We start from the raw sequence: 23,512 nt of genomic DNA on the forward strand, positions 1-23,512 counted from the left end.
ATGATGATAATGATAATAAGGGATAAAGAGCAGAAAAGAGAAGGAGAAACAAATATACAAAAAAACTGTCTGAATATTGTGAAGACATTTCTGTTGACTCTGTTTCTTTTTTACTATGTTCATCCCATATTTAATATGTTCTCGGATTAAGTGCAGGAATTTTAAAAAAGTAAGTAAAAAAAAACAACTTTATTTTGAAGTGAAAAATCAAGTTAATTATTTAATTTCTTTTTGCTGAGGGAGCTGCTCCACCACTCTGAACATCTCTTTGGTTTGGTGCTGCTGTGCTGCAACTCCCCGCAGCTCTGTGTTTCTCTTCCAGCCAGAAAATGTTATTTTGTGATGCCAAAGTGCAGCTTATATCACTATTGGTATCAGAACTAACTTTCGTCTTTGATCCAAGTGTGAGCTTGATCAGTGCTACTGATACCGTCAGTGCATATATTAATAAAAAAAAACCTATTTCCCATTAAACTGAACAGCCTCTGTGGCCTTTACAATCATCTAGATTCACAAAGAGCTTTGTAGTTTACACTGGGTGTGACCTATTGTTTTGCAGCTCAATTTAAGATGTGTTGTTTCAGAGAATAATAATGGCTCAATTAGTGGCTGGCTGTAAAGTCCTGGATTCATTATTGAAGAGCTCCTACTGCTGCTGCTTCTACTGTTGCAGCAATAGAGATGATCTCAGTGGTAAAGACCGGGCCTTGGCCACCAGACTGTTAGGAAGAAAAAAAAAAAAAGGTCTTCTAAAAACTCAAAATCCAGAAATGGGTTGTTTATAAAGATGAGTATTCAAATTTATTGCATGACTCACTAATAAATCATCGGGCTCCTGTGGAATGTTTACAGGGGAAGAGGGATGCTGTCTGGCTTCACAGGGCCATAAACAGTTTTAGGATCTGATTTCACATGTCAAGGCCGGCAGCTTCAAACAGAGATTCCATCACGGCAACCTTTATATGATGTGGTCCTCCGCTGTACATCACAGTAATGTGGCATTTATTGTTGGGGAACAAAAATTGCACTGTGTGTGTGTGTGTGTGTGTGTGGGTGTGTATCTTACAGAGAGGTGGACTGCAGGTGTTGTATGTGAATTCCCTTTATTGCAAACCCAGTTAAAACCTATGGATTTGTAAATTTTGCAGTGTTTTGCGTCATGCGTTTTGCACATGCTTGAATATTCCGCATGTACTTTTTCATGTCTGTATGTGTGTGTGTGTGTGTGTGTGTGTGTGTGTGTGTGTCTATCTACTGTCTGTATGTCTTTGCCTGTCCGATTCGGGTGATCCGCGTGGGTGCACAGGTAATCCAATTTGTGTTTTAGAGTCACAGCACAGCACGAGTAATGCTCAATGATGTATGACCCATCCATTTGGTTGAGCTTTATTCCTAATGCCTCTCCAACTGCAGGGGGAAGTAGATCTTATTCAATTGGATGTCAGTCTAGTGCCACACACAAAAATAATATAAAAAAAAGATTTTTTATTTCTCTTCAAACATCTGCACTTTGTTGAGGAGAAGCTTCAGAGAACCATCAGTAGTCAGAGTAAATGGGGAGTGTAAGCTTTGGTTTTCATTCTTTTGCCTTTGTCCTCTTGTACACTTTTCTGTTCAGTGGGCTTAAACCTCAACTACAGTCTTACACATTTTCTTTTTTGGATTTCAAAATCAGCTGGGAACAGCATTTAGAGCTTTTAGATTTTGCTTTTTGTCTATAATTCAACACATTTCTGGTTGCAGTGGCAGCAACATGCACAAGATAGGTGGGTGTCGAAGTCTTTTTTGTAAACAGAGTGCAGGTATAACACATCTGAAACTGTTACATGTGTGGATTTTTTTAATTTTGGGGGAAAAAAAAAAAATTGCCACCAGGCTGCAGCCATGCTGACTTGGTAAAACGTTTTTCATGGGTGAACACCCAAATATGTACTGTCACACCATGATGCCGTTTATCATTGCCACAATTTGCAGGTGTATGGGACAGGAATGGCGGGAACCATGACAATATTGATTATGATAACATTGTTTGAAATTTGGCATTTTGTCACCTACGGACCATAAAAATATCTTTTTTTTAAGCTGAAATATAAAGAGGATTCTGTTGTAAATGTGAAAGAACACAAAAATATATTTTTTATTTTATTGATCGATTACTTACTCTACAGAAGATTTATGGGTAACTTTCTTAATCGATTAAATGAATAATACTTATGAGAAGAAATGCCTGTGATATGCTGCAGTCATATGATAGTAAATTGCTGCTTCTTGTCTGTTTTAGATCATTACAAAAACTCTCTGGGCTGTTGTTTAGATATAATGCATTCTGAAGATGTCACTTTGGGCTCTAGAAAAAATATAATGTGCATTTTTCACTTCTTTTCCTGGCATTTTGAAGATAAACAATAAAAAAAACAAAACAATCAGAAACAGATTAATTGATAATGCAAAAAATCCTCAGTTGCATCTCTACACTAAATGCATCACATTTCAGTGTGACGTTAACAGTATTAGCGGATGGATTCGGTCGGTGGGAGGAAGCGGAGCAGATGGGAAGTTTTGGCACATTGTTCCTGAGCACCAAACAGCAGTGATGGCATACCCTATTAGCCCTCCACTGCGCTAGAGTACATCTCTGTCTTTTTCTCTGACACTGCGTGGGCAGCCAAGGACAACAGTCAATGAGCAATATCAATTTACGTAATGGACTATTAAACAATGTGCTTAACATTTAGAATCGCTGCACTGGTGTTCAGTGGGAGTGTGTGCCAGGAAGTCCGCTGCCATGATAACCACCCTGTGAAATGAAACACATTAGCCTGCTCTGCTGCCTCTTCTCTAGCTCCTTCTCCTCCTACGGTTGGCTGTCTGACCCGACACATATGCCCTACTTACTCTCCCCTCACTTGCCTTTTGCTCTGCGTATAACTGTAAATCAAAATAACAATTAACTGTTATGTGCACTGCATTCACACCAAACATCCCCTGTGATCAGACTCATTGTGTGTTTTTACATGCAACTCTTCTATAAGCCAGATGTTTCTGCTTTCTGTTATTTTCTCACTGGCTGATTAATTTCTCATCTAGCTCAATGTCTGTGGGTAACAAGTTTTATTTATTTATTGTAATCGCGTTAGGAACTCTCAGTAATGGATTTATTTGTTTGTTTGTTTTTTTCCTCAGACAAAATCTTTGAAGACTTTCTAAAAGTAGCTCACTGCCTGTTTCCCTCGGACTCTTTTTTTCCTCTCTCTCTCTCTTTCTGTTTGTTCTCGATACCAGAGTCAATCTGAGAAGGTAAACATCTTGTTCACACTAACTGACATGCAGACAAACAGGAATAAATATATTGAATATGAACACCGTTTTAATTGGTGTGAATTACCACACTTGTCAGAGCCGTGCGAATGGTAAATTAAATCAGGTGTATTATTGTAGTAATGCAATTGATTAAGCCACGATCCAGTTGCACAGTCCGTTCAGGGAGTAATTGTGGTTGATGGATGAGGTGTCAGGTGCTTTATGAGGTATATTTGAAAATTATACGATAAAAGGTCTTTGTGCTCAGAGAAATGGCCGTGAGGGTAAAAGGAGATGGTGTAAGTGAGAGAACTTTTTTAAAATCCAATCTATCAGGGTCTGCTGCATGTCTCCTTGAAAGGCTCCAATGGAGATAATAGGATACATACGTATATTATTCTGTCAGATGTTAAATAAAATTCACAAACTGTAGTCAGCTGTTGATTTTTTAACAACCACCTATTTAGTGATTTTTTTTTTTTTTCAGACAAACTTGCTCCACATTCACAAAATTACCTGTCATGACTCAACATCCCACCCAGCACAGGCTTAATTTGTGTCCACCGAGCAAATATACTGAAGCAGCTGCAGTATGTTCCTTGCTCAAGGGCACATCGAAACTGATCTTTAGGGAGGGAAGAGTGTGACTCATTCTCTTTGCCCACCCAGTGCGTCTAGGACTGCTAATATCAAAGAAACCCATTTCCTTTCCTTCATGCTACAGCTTTTGATATGAACCCTTCTGTTAGCACTTCAGTGTGGAGAATATGATCATTTTGAACTTTTATAACACTTACAAAATGATTTAAAATTGAACAAAATATATATTCCTCTCAACCCTAATTTAAAGAAGCACATTTCTGTAGACGGAATAGCTTTGTTTTTGATAATATATGTACTATAGACAGCAGAAATTTAATATTACAATATATTCTAAATATATAATCGTTGATATATATAATGTGATAGACTAAAAAAACAGGGCTATAAGATTTCGTGTCATCTAGTAGTGAGGTTGCAAAGGCAGCACAACATGGCAGGGTGCATGGAAGAGGACCTGCTCCCTATGCAGATATAAAGGGCTCATTCTAAGCTAACAAAAATACAGCATCTCTTAGTTTCAGGTGATTATACACTGATGAAAACATAATTACGAATATTACATTCAGTTTCTGTCAATAGAGCCCCCTAAATCCTTCACACTGGCCCTTTAAGTGGGCAAATCTGCTGGGTTTCTAACTAAAATACATCACATAGGAAATTATTAGCTATATCGATATTCTTTTATTATCCATTTGCGTTTAAAGATCCTCTCCAGACGTAAAGACATATAAAAACTGCCTGCTTTGAATAATAATTTGTTTCTGATAAGATTTTTCTACAAAACCCTTAAATTACATCTGCTCCTTCTCCCTCACTGAAAAAAATCTGCGACTGTAAATGTGGATTTATTTTTCATCTCATCCATTTAACTGCTGGACACTAGAGGTCTCCTACGTCAGTGAGAACTCTGTTTTCAGTGTGTGTGTGTGTGTGTGCACTGGAGGCTTCAAGTTTCCATATCACTTCAACATGGCTACCATACAAAAACACTTTGTATGTACACAAACCTCTAAACTGAATTATTTCATCATGTTATGTAAATAACATGATAAAACAAATATGCAGCACGTCTGTTTTTAGGTGTGAACCTGTAAGTTAACTCTGTGAGGATACATGGTGTTTTACTGTTTGTAATGGCTTATGTGGCTTCTGTTTACATCAGTCACACCCAGGCTAATGGGTGGTGCTCATGCAGCTTATTGTATCAAATCACACAGTGCAGGGGTTTTATCTGTCTAACAAGGTTTAGGAGGATGTTTCTGAAACAACCTTCTGGTTTACTTTAGTGGTTTACGACACAGTTTCTGCACAGTATGAAATCATTCTTTCAATAAAAGATCAGCTGAGCTGTTCTTGTAATGTCTTCTCCCACGATACGCTTATGTGGTTTAATATAGTCGCTTTCCCAGTCAGAAGTTATTATTGCTTTAAGTGAAATTACTTCACTTTCCTCTTATTTAACTCATCTTTCATTTAAACTCATTTTTCAATTCAGAATGCATACATATCGGTAGTGGAAGTATAATCTCGTGCAGTATACATTTTTTTTTCATATATGGCTTTTCTTCTTCTTCTGTCGTCTTCTGAATCTTCGTCCTCTCCTCCGCCTCCTTCTTTAAATGCCCCCGTCAGTGCATGCGAGCTAACTTGCTTAAGTTTTTCACCCAAATGCAGAAAATCCCCTAATGTGGCTTTAGGCACTGCTATTTTTCGTCTTCATCATTTTGCAGAGCTGTATTTAACATTACATGGAATAAGCACACTTCAGTTAACAAGACTCAGTGGAAAAATTCTAATTTATTAAATCTCAAAAACTCTCAGATCCAAATTAATTTGCACAAGACTGTAACAGTTTGTGTTTTGTGATATTACGGTACGTGCCCAGTCAGTTGGTTTCGATTTTTGGTGAAGTGCTGCAGTGTAGCTAACTTGAACTAAAGAGGCATTTCCCAGGTCTGTGCTGCTGATATTGGAAGACCTGTAGCCCTCATTTCCAAGAGCATAGCTCAGTGAGAGATCTCTAAAACCCATTTCCTGCCTGGCTTAGAATAATGAGGTGTTAGAGCCTGCTGGCAGGGCTTAGTTGCACACCTCCCCAATGGAAAAGTTATGGATGGTATACAGTCACACACTCGCTTACACACACACACACACACTCAAAGACATGGACATATGCCCCCTGGAGGTGTTATGGATAGCTGCATATTGCAAAGCCAGCCAGCAGGCAGCACTGTCAGCCAGCCTACGCTGTGGGCATTGATAGGACAATCAGTTCTCTCTGGAGTTGCCACAGCCAATCATGAGACAGTTTCTTGGCGGGCTGCACCCAATCTTCCGAGGTTTGCCAGATACTCTATCCTCGGTGAGCTGTTGCTGGCTCGCTACTAGCCAACCATAAAGAAAGCTGCTGCCTTGCATCAGCCAATCGTGTGAGTGTTGGCCAGAGTTAGGCCTATCAACAGAGAACTGCTGCACGGTTGCAGCCAATCTGGACTTTATCCTTCCCTACAGATGTCCGATTAGTGTTGTTTAGGGAAATCAAACTGCCACAACAGGCCTACTATGCCAATGCAGTGCTGTGAATGGAGGGACTGGTAGAATGGGATAGGGAAAAGCCCACAAAGGCTTACTTCACTGTACCACCGAGATACTCTGGCTGTCATACTGTGGTACTCTGTCAGTGGGTGTTATATAGTGAGTGACTGTGTATCAGTGTTGGCAGGCGAGTATAGCTTCACACCTCAGTTTGATGACCTTTCTTAATAATACCAAGATCTAGCAGGCGCTGCTTTGCTGTCGAGGTCTTTCTTTTTAATACAATTCAGAATTTACCAGCATGTACTCGTAAAGGCCTGGAAGTTTATTCCTCATAAAACTGTTCTGGGCTTACACCAGCCAAGGACGCGTTCAGTGAACTCTGGGCATGTTCTGTTTAATGGGCCCATAACACACGTCTGCACCTTAAGTTGATGTATGCATTAGATGAGATGAAAGTGCCGAGGGTTCAGTACTACTCAAGCTTTCTGTTTCCATGGAAATGTACTTAATATTGTATGTGTAAGCATGTGTTTGTGTGTGATTGTGCACAGTTCATGTGGATCTTCCAAATATGTCCTGATTACAGACACATTTAGCACTAGCTCAACATTACATTTTTCAATAAAATATTTGATTGTGTTATATTTAATGTAATTTAAAAAAATTAGAAGAAGATGCTACATTAGTTATTGAAGCAGCTTGATAATGTTTCAAATTACAGTTGAAATATATGAGGAAGAAGACAGTCTGGCGCAAAAACAGATGTGTGATTAATAACAGTAAGGACTCGCCTGAATTTAGGGGAGCTACTTCCAGAGGCCTGGTTTTGTGCATGCTGTCTCACCAGCATGGCTTACTGGGACACTTGGTACGGTGCCATCACTAATGGTATTAGTCACACCTGTGCCTTTCCTGCTATGATAAGTCAGAATGTCTGCTGTGAAATTCTGGTTGCCAATTCTGTAAAACTGGGATATTTTATAGTCTTAAACTTTATAAACTTAAACTTTTATGTGTCTAAGAGAGCTGATGAACTCTGTACATGAATGAATGAATGGCAGCTGAAGGACAGGAGTCTATGGATTTACATACTCCAATGTGCCATACATGTTTTATTCTCGTCCTTGGAGAAATTTATTTTCATCATGTGTTAATCTGATATGAATCTATTAATTATTTTGTCTTTAAAATAGTCTGGGAAGATAGATTCAGCAAATGTTCATTATATTTGCTTAAAAAAATCGCTATCAATTAATTGGCCACTTTGCTGATTTACGTTTGTCGATCCACTAACAGTTAACTGACTGTTACAGCACTATTTAGAAAACTTACACCAGCACAGAAAACTTTTCTAAAATGTTGGGAATTAAATCTACTGAGGTTAAAGGTTAAAGTGCTGGTATAATGGTACATTGACTCCCAAGACTGTGGACTGAATGCTTTGAGTTAGATGTATTTGCGTGCTGAACACTGTTAAAGGCAAAATAAAGCCTGTTTGGTTTGGTCGGTTCCATGTTTACGTTGTGTGTGGGCAGCAGGCAGGCGTAGCTGTGTTTTTTGCTCTGGGCCCTCCAGGCACCACTGAAGTAACAGCGGCTGAGTGTTTCAGCACCATGGACAGAGGCCGCACCAGTCGCTGCACTGCTTCGTGCCTCAAACGCCTCACAGCGTTAACCTCTAACATTTGATGTGGAGTCAGGACCACGTATCTGCTGATCGGCTTTGGTTAATACATCAGACAAAACCAGGCTCGTTTGTCCCCCCCCCCCATGAGATGACTTGCATGACATCGGGCTTGCATGAACATAATGGATGCAGCTGTAGACAGTCAAGCTCCATAACCCCTGCTGTGGAGTGCAGTAATGTAGGAGCAAAGATGAATCTGTCCTCTAAATCTCCCCACCTTCACCCTCCACAGTCATCTCTCTTTTCCCTCTTCTCATCTCAGCAGGGCTTTGGCAAGTTCACACTGGCCTAATTTTAGAGCAACAAGGTGTGTGTGTCATCGTGTGTGTGTGTGTGTGTGTGTGTGTGTGTGTGTGTGTGTGTGTGTGTGTGTGTGTGTGTGTGTGTGTGTGTGTGTGTGTGCATGGGTATGTGTTTTTATGATTTCTTGTGTGTCTGCATGTCTGTATTGCCCAACTATAAATAGCACCTCTGAGAGCCACAGCTGGGCACAGTTGTTTTGTGCTCTCATGGTGTTCCATGTCCTTTGAATGATTGGACAAACGGACCCCTCTGCTGTGTTAATAAGCCGTCTCAACTCAAGTACCCAATTTATAACAGTAAGCTTCAGTTTGTCTCTTTGTGCCACAAAGAGACCACCTGACATTCCTGTCTTGATTTTAATAATGACTGTCTTCTCCTTCTGCTGAGCTGGACAAACATGTTGTTGTGTTTTCTGTGATGCTGCAGTCTCTGCCTCTTATGAATGTCTGTGTTTTCCAGCTCAACAGTACACTCTGTGTGATAGATGATCTGTGCTGATAGTGCGAAGCCGGATCTATACAGAGTCTCATTTACAATAACAGTGTAGGCCGAGGAGTGCATGCGAGTGCATTACAGTGTGTAATCAATACGCTCTGACAACCCCTGATGTAATAATATGCATGTGCTGCTGGCAAACCATTTCAAGGCTTTACACACATGGATGACCTCATGGATGAGTTTCTTCTCAATTATACTGTAGGAAGGACAGGGTATAGTGTTAGCTTACACTTTTGAAAGTGTAAGGCACGGGGGAAAGCATAGAAAATAATAGATTTCAATGTGTGACGCCTCTGGCAATGGACCATATTTACCCATTTTCACTGTTAAAATCCATTGAGATCGCACTGGTATAACCAATGGCAATGTTCTGCATCATCTGAGAGGACACAGCAGATACTGTTTTTAACCACAGCGTCGCTCAGGTTCAAATTTAACAGGAAGGTTCAATATGATTCAAAGTCTCCTTTACAGATTAGGAGAAGATAATATCAGTCCAGGTCTATGACTGCTATATGGCCTCTGTGGGATGAGTCGATAATGGTGGGGTTTTGCGGCTCCTTCCGATCTTAAAGCTCCGCTAATCCATATTTTTACATTAACCATGAATCAGATTATTGTGTGTGATGTGAGAGTTATTCTGGTTGGCATCGGGCAGCTGTGTCCAGCATATAAGGTCTGATAAATCCACTGTATACTACCAGCCCAGAAACAAACTGGGCAACTAGCTTGTGGATAAAGTGGAATGTTTAGGAGCTAAAGACCAAAACAGAGCTGAAAGGAGAGTGAATATTGGTGTTAACATTTGCTAGGCGGCCACAAACATAGTTCCCACTGACTGCTAATGTTGCTTTGTGTCTGCTGTGTCTGCCCTCAAGTAGCCAAAAACACAATTATTGCTGCTTCAGAGATATTCAGTGTAATTCTTTGGTTTAGCAGTGTGAATGGAAGTCTTGTGTCGTGTGTGAGCAGTGATGAATCAGGACAGAAGTCGAACACGGGTTAAATGTGTGTTCATTATCCCTTAATCCCTCAAGACTGTATGTGAAAATAACATTAATTAAAAACTGGTTTTAGCTGTATAGTACTTGACAAGTTTGAGCAATCGTTTTTTTTCACAACCCTTCATTTTGAGAGAATATGGAAAACATTAAATATGACTGTGCGGACTTGTTAGGGCCCCTTAATAATGCTGAACTTAGTTTTGTGTTATCACTGGGGCTTTTTTTTTTTTTTTTAAGTTGGCATCCTGCAGTTTTATCATATGGCTGAAATGGACTTTTCCCCCCTCAGTCCCTTTATAACCAACTAAAACTTTACTTCCGGCCGTCCTGGCTCAGAATCGATAATGAGCTCGGTGCGATAACAAAAAAAAACAATTATTTATGTTATGCATAGTTACCATATGCATTTTGCATATGTTCTTCTCCTTCTGTTTCTCGCTCGCTCTCCTGTTTCTCTGTATCTGGCTGGCTCATTCTGAGAGGGTGATTACGGAGCCAGAAAACTAGCAGGATATGGTTAGTGGTCCTCAGGGGTTGGTCTGAGGACATTAAGCCCACGGCGACAACGAGCCCCAGCTGTTGGAGGTTTTTTTTTTTTTTTTTTTTTTTCACATTCATTTGTTTGTCAAATTTAGAGTCTCCACCATTGCCAAGAACCCCCTCTGCCACTCAGGCACTCCAGAACTGTGGTGACAAGGCTGCTTTTAGCCAAATCCAATTTAATCTCCATTGGCGGTAGTGGATAAAGCTGTCTCCATGTCCCCCAACTGAGGCCAAGGAAGGCTAGGCACTCCGCTGGGAGCTGCTCATTCAACACAAGGACATAATGCACACTCAGACACAACTTAGCACACACGCACATGCACATGTACAGACAAGTTGAAGAAAGAGCACTAAACCAACAGTGTAACGTGCACAATTGAATGTGCAGAGGCACTCTCTTGTTCTCCTCTCGTCTCCTCTACCTTCCCTCTCCCAGTTGTGTGCTTCTGCAGAGGGGAAAATGATGTCACTGTTATGGAAATGAGATAATGAAATGAAGAAAGAGAGGCACATCTGAGACTCCTGCGTCTAGCCTGCAGCTCCTCCGCTTCCTCTTTTTTCCCTTTTTTTCCTCTATTTTTTTTTTTTTACTTTTAGCTACCAGGAAGCTCTGTGTGCATGTGTGTGTGTGCGTGCGTGCGTGTGTGTGTGTGTGTGTGTGTGTGTGTGTGTGTGTGTGTGTGTGTGTGCGTGTGTGTGTGTGTGTGTGTGTGAGTTTGAGTGCAGATGGTTGGATGGTTTGGGGAAGTGCGGGGGAGTGACACTACAGCCGGAGATGCACATTTATGCAAATTTAATGTCTTAACCCAAAGGTTCGTGACAACACTTGCTCGACATTTGCAACAACGTCGTTTAATCACAAGTGCTTGTAGAGCAAATAAACAAGTGATTTCGGAATAACTCTGCATTAGTTTGACTGTAAAGATCCACTCAATATTTAGCATTGATTTTTTTTTTTCCCTCCACTGTTTTGCACTTCTCACATCAGTGTGAGTGGCAGATGTGCTTCTTATGCCAAAGCCAATTCCGCAACTGGCGGGAAAAAAAAAGAGATCAGAAAAGCATCCAATTAACATCTAAATGTGCCACCAGCAGAATAGTTATTTTTCAGCTCATTGCTCCCAAATGACCTCTGCTCTGCTGCTCAACCTACATGACCACTCGCTCATTTAACATCTTGTGATTTTGCTCTGGAGGGGTGTAACCTCGTAATGACAGAAGGAGTAGGACAGGGTGCCTTAGCAAAATTGATTATTGATGAATGGACCTTAAACATGTGCAAGTAACTTTTTAATAGAGTTTTAAAGTATGCTGTAGGATGCCTCTGTTAATACAAACAGATGTTTTAGGGGACCGCTGGGGGTTGACTTACTGAGCATCCTCCCACATTTTATAGACATATATATTTGCAAGGGGGCTTTTCTTTATAAGAGGACCGGCAGTTACGTTTACTAAAGCACTATATCCAAAGCATTATATAATTATAAAATTAGATTATTACCTTGATTTACTCAATTTCAACTAGTTACACAATTTCAACCAGTAACACTGAAATGCTGCTTATATGCGCTAGGAATAATATTCCATTAATATTATTTACTGTATGTGTTAATGTTCTGAATGGGGCCATGCTTCATAATAAGTAGTTTTATTGTGGATACTTTAAGTTCATTTAGCCAATTAGGTAATACTTCTGTACTATCTTTGAAGTTACCACATGCAGTGTTTGACCACAGTGGGGCTGTGGAGGAATGTTTTGATAAGTGCATACCCGTCTTTGTTTGTATGCTTATGAGGATGCATGGACTCAAGTGCACAGGCGGCACAGTTCAGATCCTGCTGTCGTTTTTAGGCTGTTCTGCTGATTGATAGTTGGTGGTGGTGGTAATGCACTAAGAAAGGTAGCAGTGCTCCAACAACAACACCAGCAATGAAGAAGAAAACTGCTAGCAAGAAAACAACAATGTAAACAATGTACAGTTTTAAATATCTCAGAAATTGGCTTGTTTAACGAGGAAGGAAATAACTGTAGGATAAACACAATTCCTTTTTTCGGGCAAAAATGTAAACGTAACTTTTTCTGTTTACAAGGAGACTCCACACAGCACCTTTAAGAATTATTACACATGAGGGAGTTCAACTTGCAGCAGATCATTTTGTTCATTGTAATATCTATCTAAATGTAAGAGATCTGAGTATGTCTTCCACCACTGAAAACTGGTTTGAAATTCAGTATAGAGTGTTGTACAATATGTAAAATAAAATGGTTGATTCAGGAAATTCACAAGGCACAAATGTAGAAAGTGTTTGCTGATGCTGATGTTTTTGTCCGTGTTTTCCAGATTTAAAAGTAGATTAAATTATTATAAGCTGCCTGTGCTACGGCTTTGCAAAACAGTTGTTGCAATTTTATACATCATTACTTCCTTCACCATTGGACATTACATGAATTTAAAGCAAACCATTAAAAAAAAAAAACATTCACCCACATTCATTCACTGAATGGAAAACTAAACATTTCCAGAGTGTAAGAAGATCCTAGGCTCCATAATGAATTTGTATGTGATGTATTTAAGATGTTAAAGGGTATCACCGGCTGTCCTGCTGTGATGAATTCAAAGCTTTGTCTACCTCCCAGATCCCTTCTGCCAGGACATCTTTTATCTCAGACCTGTCAGCGCTTTGACATCTCACTTTATGCAACTCCAAATCCCACAGCATTAATGTCTCGTTATCCATCCTTAGATATCTTTCCTGAATATACTATGAGTAGTTACTGTCAGCAGCGCATCAAGTAGCTTCATGAATGCTAAACAAACAGGAAATTATGCGGTAATGACAGGGGTTTTAGTTCATGCTTTGGGGCGAAGTGATCTGAAAGAGACGATCTTAGCTATACAAGGATATGTGCGGCTGTGAAAACATTACTGTGCTCATTATGTATACTTAAGAGAGGGTTATTTGCTTTTGTCGCTGTAAGCTTAGTGTTGTCTGCGTAAAGAGCGAGTGTGTGTTTATGTGTGTGTGTGTGTGTGTAGGAGTTGCAGTAGCAGCTATAGCAGTTGAAGATCATTAATTACGAGTGTTTCCCTACTTTCCTCCAGGACTGATAGTATGCTGCAGAGATACTGGCTCATTGGAGTAAATGGCATTAGTACTTTGTTCGGCTAGTGCCCTGAGGTCTTGTTTCTAAGCCTTTTTTGTTTTAAGTGGCAGCCGTGTGTGAAGCTCCCTTACACTGAGCCTATTTCTCAAGCCCTTATCCCCCCCTATGGAATTCACCACCAGTGTATTCATCTCCAAATGGAGGGCGGGAGGCAGTGAAGGGTAAGAGCAAGAACAGTCCAACGAGGCTTTATAAGTAGCCAGTTAGCATCTGTATCAGCATTCATCAGTCTGCATAGCATTCAGACGGGCAGCACAAGCAGGACGGGGCATTAAGCTAACAAGCTGGATGAGACAAACAGCATGGTTGGTAACAGGGAGGGACAAGTGGTTAGCGCGTGGCTAAGGATACACTCTGGCTGAGACTCCCAATGCAGCGTTAGGGAGGAGTGTCGCCATGCTCATTAGCATCGCAGCCTGGATAGAGGTAGAACCGAGTCTGCTGCCGGGGCTGAGTCTGCCCAGAGAGGCCCACACAGGAAGCTGCTCCTCCAGCATGAAAGGCACACCACAGTCCTTGTGATTTCTGCCTGATGATGATTTTTTTTTTTTTCCCACCAATTTGAACTCCTCCTCCTAATCATATCCCGTATCCGCTCTCTAAATCATCTCATCCCAAACCTCTTCTCTAATCATGTTAGCTGGAGAGGAAGAAATGCTTAACAGATGCTAGTATTGTCAGGGGTCGGTTACATGCAACTGCGCTTTCACAGCTCAGTGGAACTGAGCATTTTGGGCAGTTTACCTAAAATGACTCGATCCTGCCTTCAGTTTAACACCCACCACTTTTCTCTCATTGTATGTTGGTGTGTAGATGGACTAAAATATCTTTACTGTCTCACAAGGGTCAACTAAGTGTTGGAAAGAAGCACCAGTGCAGAGATTACAGCTGTCAACAGGCAGCTGTGGGTAGTTTAAAGCCTTGAACTTGCACTGCAGTGTTCCTGTGCTGCAAAACAGTGAATATAATTAGCCCATATTGCAGTTTCTGGCATTTTTATTTCCCTAATTGCATTACATTAGGAAATTATGATAAAATGAGTGTGCTAGGATGCACCGGTAGCTCACCTGCTTAAGCATATACCATTTATTAAGACTGAACCCTCACTGCAGCAGCCCAGATTTGAATCCAGCCTGGGCCCTTCGCTGCATGCCACCCCCCCCCCCTCTCTCCCCCCTGCCTTTCCTCTGTCTCTCACCACTGTCACTGTCATAATAAAGGCAAAACTGCCAGGAAAAGAAATGAATGTGCTATATGATGAGTTCTGTTCCAAAATGAGATATCCACCAATTTAAATATGGACACCCACTGTCCATATGGCCTAATGATAGCTGAGAATATTGTAGTTTAAGATTGAAATTTTGTGGAATCGACACCACCATAACACATTTACTTATAAAACAATACATTTTTTTGAGTCATTGACGATTAATGTTGTTTTCTTCTAAATGAATTTATTTTTATACGAGTTTGTAATTAAACTCCTCCGGTGTGTCATTACACTAAGTTGTAAATTCATTCTGACATTTTCCCATAGCAATGAAATAAGGAGGATAAGGAGAGATACTGAGAGAAATGACTTGTCTTGTGACCTGTCATCAATTGTTTACAGTTGGTCATCTGCTCGACACTGCATTTGAATTATTGCTGCACACACTGGCTAATTTGGTTAAGATGCAAATTGAGTGTCGCACTGATTCAAATTGGAGTGATATTGAACGGTTACTGCTTCTGCCACAGCAACATATCTATTTTCCTCATTCTTCTGTGAAGATTAGATCAGTTGTGTTGCATTCTGCGTCAGGAAAGGTCTGCAGGTACTGCAGAGGGTCACTAGGTCATTTGAGCAGGTCAAATATTGACAGAAATAGATCAAGAAAGAAAACAATGTGTGGCCTCTTGACGCCACTCGTGATGGGAATACTCCTGAGCACCATTCAACCTAAAAATAACTCAAGAAAGAATGAAGTTTGGAATTTTAAATTTACTCTCATACATCAATGAATTGTACATGGGAGAAATTAGAATATGGGATTATAATTCAAAATATAAACCCATTTTACTCTTGTGTTTACAAGCATTACAGCATCACTTAGAACTCACTTAGATGAGTTGTAAGTGTATTAATATGAAGTTTACTCTGTTTAGTTAGACAGTGTAGTTAGATTGTATAGTAATAGTTTATGCTGAAATTAATTAGCAGTACGTACTATTTGCATGATTTTTCAGATCTTTTTATGCTACTTTGCTTAAATGCATGCGCAGAAAAACAGTTTTAAAAAAAGTGTTTACAGTCTCTAGTTTTCATCTTTGTTAGTGCAAAAAAAAAAAAAAAAGAAACATAAAACACGGAAAGCCTTGGTTGATTTTGTGCTCTCAGTAATGCTGAGTGAAAGAAATCACACTTGACATAAATAAGATTTGCTCAAGAAAAGGGAAATAAAACCTGTCTGACATTGTTTTTTTAAACATGCTCGTAAACACACACACACACACAGTGAAAGCCCTATCAGCACCACATGTCTATGGAAGTGCTGCTCTCATAAGTTACTTCTGATGGAAACTACAAAACACTGTAAGGCAGTGAATCACTTTCCTAAAGTAACTTTCCTCGACGTTTGAAAAGCTAAACAAAAGTGTATGATATAAAAGTAAAATATGTGTCTGTTCCTTTTTGTTTTTTTTTTTTGTTTCTACAAATACGTCTGGTTGGCGGTGCGCTCTGTTGTTGTGCAGTACAAACGTGGCCACGAAGCTTTGGAGGAGGCTTGTTTTAAGTGAGACAACCTCTTAATCAATACGCCATCTGTTGTGCTAAACTACTCACTCCTTCAGGAATGACCAGAATGCTAACGCACTTTGTGCTTTTTCCTCTGCAGCACCTCCGACTGTCCGCATTATACACTCAGGGCATGCCTGTAACGTTGAGGAGGAGAGGCACACGGAGAGAGTCTACACCATCAGAGAGGGAGAGACCCTGGAGCTCACCTGTCTGGTGACGGGGCATCCTCGGCCACAGGTAAGGAGCTCAGTTCCCATTTGTCTGCCCTTAACTGACAACATGGACAAAATTAGCTACACAAAGGAATCATGGGACAACATGCTGATTTTGTATCCAATACTTTCCTTGCAGCATTGCTTTTTTTTTTTTTTTAATTTTGTATTAGTGTCATTGAGTGGCAGCAGCTTAAAAGTTTAATCCTTTAATTATTGATGGTTTAGGTTGCTTTGTGCACCTGCATGTTGATAATGAAAGCTTCCAAGTATAATGAGAATGCAGAAACAAAACAGCAGAAAACATCTGCCAAAACAAAATGTAATGAGTGAGAAACAGGCCACACTAAAAAAAAAAAACAACAAACAAACAAAAAAGACTCTGGGTCGTGTGAATGCACATGGGTCCTTGGCGTCTGAAAGAGAGTTTTTCTCAAACTCTTTTATTTACTGTTGTGATCTGAACTAATTAAAAGACCTTCCACCTTTTTCTGAAGAAAACAGGCTTTTGATTTGTTCCTGCTGTGCCTCTTTTCTTATTGCCTTCTCTCATCCACATCTTGGAAATGTGTGTGTATATAAAAAGCTTGTTAATAAAAGAGAGAAAACAGCAGAAACCCGATCCGCTCTATTCTCTTAGACAAAATACCAACTAACGCGATCCATGCCGGTATAAATGTCAGCTCTGCCACAAATTACCTGACCATCACAGTTTGTTCTGGTATTAATCTGGGCAGGATTTGCACACACTAACCTTTCCAACATTTATCGAATGTTGTTTCCAATTTGCTTGATAACACAAATTACACGGAATTCAGCACTATCTCCAGACAGGACTAAGCTCATTTACATTAATTAATATAATTCCCCCTTTTGATCGATAGACAGGGCCATTCGTTTGTACACTTACCCCCTGGATGCCAAAGCAAAAGGACATATTGATTTTTATATTTCTATTGAAAAGGTGAGGCCTCTTAAATTCATTTACATTAATTAATATAATTCCCCCTTTGATCGATAGACAGGACCATTAGTTTGTACACTTCCCCTCTGGATGCCAAAGCAGAAGAACAAATTGATTTTTATTTTTCTATTGAAAAGGTGAGGCCTTTTAAATTAGAGAGGTTCAGAAGCACGGTTCATCTCCTTCTGTTGTCTGGGTGGTGGGTGGTTAGTTGGAGGGGGGGGGGCAACTTCGCACTCATCATCTCTGTCTTTCCTCTTAATTAGAATTTCTGAAAAACAGGAGAGTGAGGGGAGGCGGGGAGAGGAGAGGAGAGGAGAGTGGGAGATCAAAAGGCCTGCGTGGCTGTGGCAGGAGAGGCAGGATCTCCTTTGAAACGGAGTCATTATGAGGCTCACGCAGATCCCCTGGCACAGCGGGTCGGCTGTGTCTCTCCGGACTATGGGATGTGTCAGCTTTGTCCGCCTCTGGTAGTGGCATGGGACCGCGGGGCAGTGCACACTCATTTCTGAGAGGTTTCAGAAGCCGATGAGGTTATCTGGGGTGGCAGTTAGACCTAAGGCTGGTTTTGTGATGTTGGTTGGAGAAAACACAAGGGTATGCGACCTGATCGGAAACAGACTCGCAAGTTAATACAGCAATAACAGCTCATCTTTTCATTAGAATTAAATATTAATCCTCAGAACATGTTCAGAGTCTGTCTTTGCCCCAAAGTTCCACATTTTAATTGAGCTGAGTTTCTTCATCTTTCAAGAGAAAATGTAGGAAAAAAATTAATCAGCGCTCTTTGCAAAGGTTGTAGTGCACTTTCAGTATGTCCTGTCTTGATTAATGGGCGTATGTTTGGCTTTATCATTGGTTTATCATCTTTTTTTTTTCTCTTACACAGTCAATATGAACAGTTGTTTCTGGATGAAAACAATTCTATTTTAAGAGTTTTTAAATATTCATGCTTCACAATCTACAGTTGTCAGAGGAGACATTTGCTTATCTTTGATCACAGAACATTTTCAGTTCAATTCAGTTTTATTTATATAGCGCCTTCCACAATCAAAATTGTCTCAAAGCACTTTACAGAGACCCAGGGCCTGATCCCAAAGCAAAACTCCCTTTTAACAGGAAGAAACCTTGAGCAGAATCTGGCTCATATGGGGGACCCTATAAAGATCTGTGGACACAGAGGGGAAGTTAATGTTACTTTCAGTCGGCTGTATCTTTAGTGTTGCCATCAGGAGGAGTGAGTTTGTTCCAGGATTAATGTCGACGGTCGATCTGAATCGTCCTCTAGATGTTCGCTGAACAAAGATCACAATATTGATGCTATCTGATGATAAAGTGCGTCCTCTAAGACTAACACTCTCAACAGTATGTTAGTTAGGTGAGTGAATTCAGCTCCTGAATGACCCTCTGCTCAGCAGTGAAGAGCACAGGTAGCTGCAGAGATGCTAAGTTAGCAGGAGCAACTGTACCGGAGTTAGGGTGGTGCTAACTGGATTTACTAAGGCGAGTTGGTCTGTACTGCTGCAGAGGAATGAGCAATGGACACCTCTTGAGAGACACCCGTAACCATGGTAACTATACACAAAGATGGCGACAGCTGTAGCCTGTAAATGCATTGAAGACATAAAAATTAAAAATGTATGATGAAAAAAACTAGACTAAAACTAAAAAATCCAAATGAACACTGCAACTCTGCATAGACCTTACCAAGAACACCATGTGTAGTTAAAAAGTCACTGATAGAGACATGTCCCTCCTGTCCTTACCCTTGCTCCTGTTAATGAGAAAGTGGCTTCTCCTAACTATCATTCTCAGTTTCGTTCCCTGGAACAGCTTCCATACCAGCAGTAACTTAAACCACACTCACCATCTGGCCTGTAGTATCACAGGGGGCCAAGTCACATTGCTCGATCACTGTAAATGGCTTCAATTAGTTCTGCATTAGCAAATCACAAGATTGCCTTTTTCATCATTACTGTCCAGAATCCAGTCCCTTTCCCTGACTTTGAGATTCTACCAGCCCTTGTGATAATACATAGGCCGAGGGGTGTTATGCCAAGTACGACATCAGCACCACAAAGGACACTACCACAAAGTAAATGGGGGGGTTGGGTGGGAGCGAGGGGGGGGGTGCCCGATTTGAAATTTCGCCATCGTTTAATTCTTCACGTCTATCAATATGCACACTCCTTAAATTACATAGACGCCCCTCAGGCCTTCCTGCTGATGGAGTCTCTGGATTGTGTCCAACCAGGCAGCCAGGCAGCAGATTCATCACAGTAGCCCTCTCTGTCAGCCCCGTGCACATCTGCCCACCCACCTCAGAGGAAAAACAGAGGCTTTCTAATAATAAAATCATATATGCATCCAACCCCACACTCTCATACACACACACACACACACACAAGGACACACACACCCTTGACAACACTTGTCTGCCTTCCCATTTAATTGTCAAATAAATATATGTTCCTGTCAGTCACCCACACACCGTATAATATGTGCTTTTTCGCTGCTGCCTCATGGGTTTGGCATTTCAAGGTGTTACTATGGGCTGTGCAGGAAGACTGGGACTGTTGGCATGTGGCAGGCTCTTGGGGGGGCAGTGAAGCCAGATTCTCACTGATGTGTAGTGCAGAGGTCACTGGAAGGATTTGTGGGGACTCGGTTCTCTGAGGAGAAGGATAAGACAGAATATCTTAGTTGTGGTCAGTGCTTTTCACTTACTCTCTGCTTTCCTTCTCTTTATAAAACACCAGCACGCCCATTTTCTCCAGACTGATGGTAATCTCACTACATTTGCAGACATTTAGTCATAAATTAAAGTATTGGAATAATTAACCTGATGACCTGGTGATGACACTGGATGAAAAGTTAAAGGACCACTAGAGCTACTTCAGCTGATCCTGTGGGGAATATGAATGTCAGGCCATTGTAACTTGGGCACCTTTCACAAATTATAGATTAAAGGTTTAATTGATTAGGTGGAAAATTAATTGATGGATTAATTGAAGACAAAAATTACAATCTATTACAGCCTCACCTCTATCAAATATGAATGCTCAGAAACTCTTTCCCTTTTTTCTCTCTTCTCTTCATGTCTCCATCTTTGAATTGACTCTCTGTCAAAGAGGATAACACACAAAATGTCTCAAACAATTTCACTTGATGCCGGTACCCCTCCCTGCGCTTAATGTCTTTATGAAATGCTCTTTCTCGCTCATCTCCCTCTATCTAGAGCTGAAACGGTGGGCCGATTAATCGATTAATCAATAACTGAGTCATTTGTCAAAGAAAATTGCCAAACATCAGCTGGTTACAGCTTCTCAGATTTGAGAATTTACTGCTTTCCTCTGTTTTCTGTCAATGTAAATTGAATATCAGTGCAATTTGAAGATGTCACGCGCTGTTTCTTGTGATGAGCACTTTTGAGTATTTTCTTGACATTTCATAGATTGAAGGATTAATTGATTAAGCAGAAAATGAGTGAATGCATTGATCAATACTAAGTATTAGATTCAGCCCTACCTCCATTAAATAAAAAGACTCATAAAACCTTTACCTTCGTCTTTATCCCTGTCTCTCTCTGTCTTTGTCTCCAGAGCTCCATATATATAGTCTTATCTGTTCATACTTTCATGGTCACTGTTTTCCAGCTTCATTCATTGTCTTTGATGCCACGAACAGACATCAAAGAGTCCCTGATGATGAAGCCATCTGCCCCTGTCTCCCCTGCCCTGGCCTCCATCCATTATGTCCACAACACTTTGTTTGAGTACCAGGCTCCAATAGCCAGCAACACCACATTGCAAACACCTTTTTTTGTTTCAATTATTGCCCAGCCAGATTCAACTCACAGCGCTACGGGTCAGCGAGTACAAATAAGCTGACCTTGGGCCCTGGGACATTTTGCTTTATACAGACCAATTGGAGTATGTGATCTGTTTTGGATGCTCCCATGACAGTTAGCCTACAGTGCTGGTGTCTCTAGCAGATGGTGCATTTTATGCCTCTGCATGGGCGACTGCCATGGCTGGAGGCATTGTGTTTATGGTACGTACGTCCATGCGTCTGTGCGTTACATTCTCGTGAAGACGATATCTCAGAAACAGCTTGAAGGAATTTCTTCTCAAGGATGAAGTGATTAGAATTTGGTGGTCAAAAGTCAAGGTCGCTGTGACCTCACAAAACAAGTTTTTGGCCCTAACTTAAGAATCAAAGTACACTTTATGATATTTATTAAATTCCTTCACTGCATATATTATATGAGTCTCGACAGACATGGATGTAAACTGAAACCACGAGGTGGTAAATTCAGTTTTGAACATCATTTAACCTTCTATTTTTTAACTGTTTGCCACACAAAGAGCAGCATCAGCACCAGTTCAAGAGTTTCCCCTTGAACTACGCCTTCATGCACCCACAGCCATTTATGCTCAGTTGTGTTAAAAGTGAATTTGACTGCACCAGTCAACTGTACTGTGTGTAGTTTTAAAGCAAGGCAAATAAAAAGCTGAGTCATTTCATTTTAATGTCTGTTAGTGTGCATTTCCTCTGCAATTCTGTTTTCTGTTCCTGTTTATTTATTTATTTATTTATTTATTTATTTTTATTCTTTCAATATCAAAGCCTTCACTGCGGCGTGTTTCATATGATCATCCAGTTTTTATCAGGGCCAGTATTTTCTAATGTAGACCTGTAGAGTCTGTGCGCTCACAATTTGTGATTTGGACCCCCGTTGCTTCTTCTGATCACTTGATTGTCATGCTCAGCCACACTTGGCTGCACCACTGAGTGGCACAGACCACCGTCAGTACCTAAAAGAAAAGATGGCAAGCAATTAGAAACCAGTCTGTAGTTAGGGAGGGGGAAACATCACAGCAGGCATTATGGGAGATTCACTGAAGACGCGTGCTCCAGCATATGATCCCTGCATAACAACAGACACTGGGCGCATTTTAATTAGCTCTTGCCGTGACATCGCAGCATGTGTGGTCTCAAACACTGCTGGGATTTTCAGTTGGGTACTAATCTAGACGAGCTTCTGCTTTTCTTGTAAGCAAATGTTGATCTTTCTATTGGGATGTCTGATTTAAGAGGGAATGGCATTATTATGGTGTTGACTTTGCTTTTCCCTGTGGAGCAAAGTGATGTCATGTTTTTGATGCTTTCTTAAAAATAGAATATGCAAAATGTAGATGTACAGCTCCTTTTTTTCAAAACTATGTGAGGGGAAACATGAAAACCAGACTTCATTTACATTTCGTGGTAATAATATATGTATGCAATTGCGACACACAGAGAGGAATAATAAATTTCTGCCATAAAACGGCAGCTGGGTGGTGCATCTTGGGCACTTTGACTTATTCCCCAGTGTATATTTGCGGGAACCTTACGATTTTCAGCTGAGGATTGAGAAAGGAGCAGCAAAAATAGCCCCAAAAAAGTCAGCCAGGCTGGCACTAGGCAAGTAGTAGCAATTATCATATTGCTCAAATCCGCCAGCTCCTCTCAGATCAAGAGTATTTGCATTGCACTAAGGAGAGTGAAGAGGGTCAAACTGTTCTCAACAGGCATACTTCAGGACTCCCCCTGTGGGTTGAGGTACTCAGATGTAAAAAAGTCAGAGGAGTGGAGGAATGAAAATAGCTCCAGGGTACAGGGAGAGTTGAAAGCTCACCAGCGATGTGGTCCGCTGCCCCCGTGAAACAAACAGGAGCACTTTTCTTTTGAGAATACGAAGAGTTATTTGAATACCCACTTCTTAGTGTCACTCTAACAATGCACTTATTGATACTGCGCTTTCCTAAAACTCAAAGCTCTTTACACAAAAGGCGAAGGAAATGACTGGGGGTATAAGCTGGGAGAATATTGAATTCTGCTGAGGTCGCCATAAGCCAGCTTGCTTTGTAT

General features: G+C 40.7%; 1 protein-coding gene across 1 annotated transcript in view; it reads left to right on the forward strand.

The window, feature by feature from the left end:
* The window catches only part of LOC121199417 (MAM domain-containing glycosylphosphatidylinositol anchor protein 2-like), a 149,393-nt gene that overhangs the window by 36,771 nt on the left and 89,110 nt on the right, over positions 1-23,512 (forward strand). The window contains exon 2 of the mRNA XM_041064067.1: positions 16,521-16,660. Coding sequence (XP_040920001.1) covers positions 16,521-16,660 — 140 coding nt within the window. The remainder of the gene's footprint in view (positions 1-16,520; positions 16,661-23,512) is intronic.

Source organism: Toxotes jaculatrix, chromosome 19 (assembly GCF_017976425.1).
Source record: "Toxotes jaculatrix isolate fToxJac2 chromosome 19, fToxJac2.pri, whole genome shotgun sequence".
Lineage (NCBI taxonomy): Eukaryota > Metazoa > Chordata > Actinopteri > Toxotidae > Toxotes > Toxotes jaculatrix.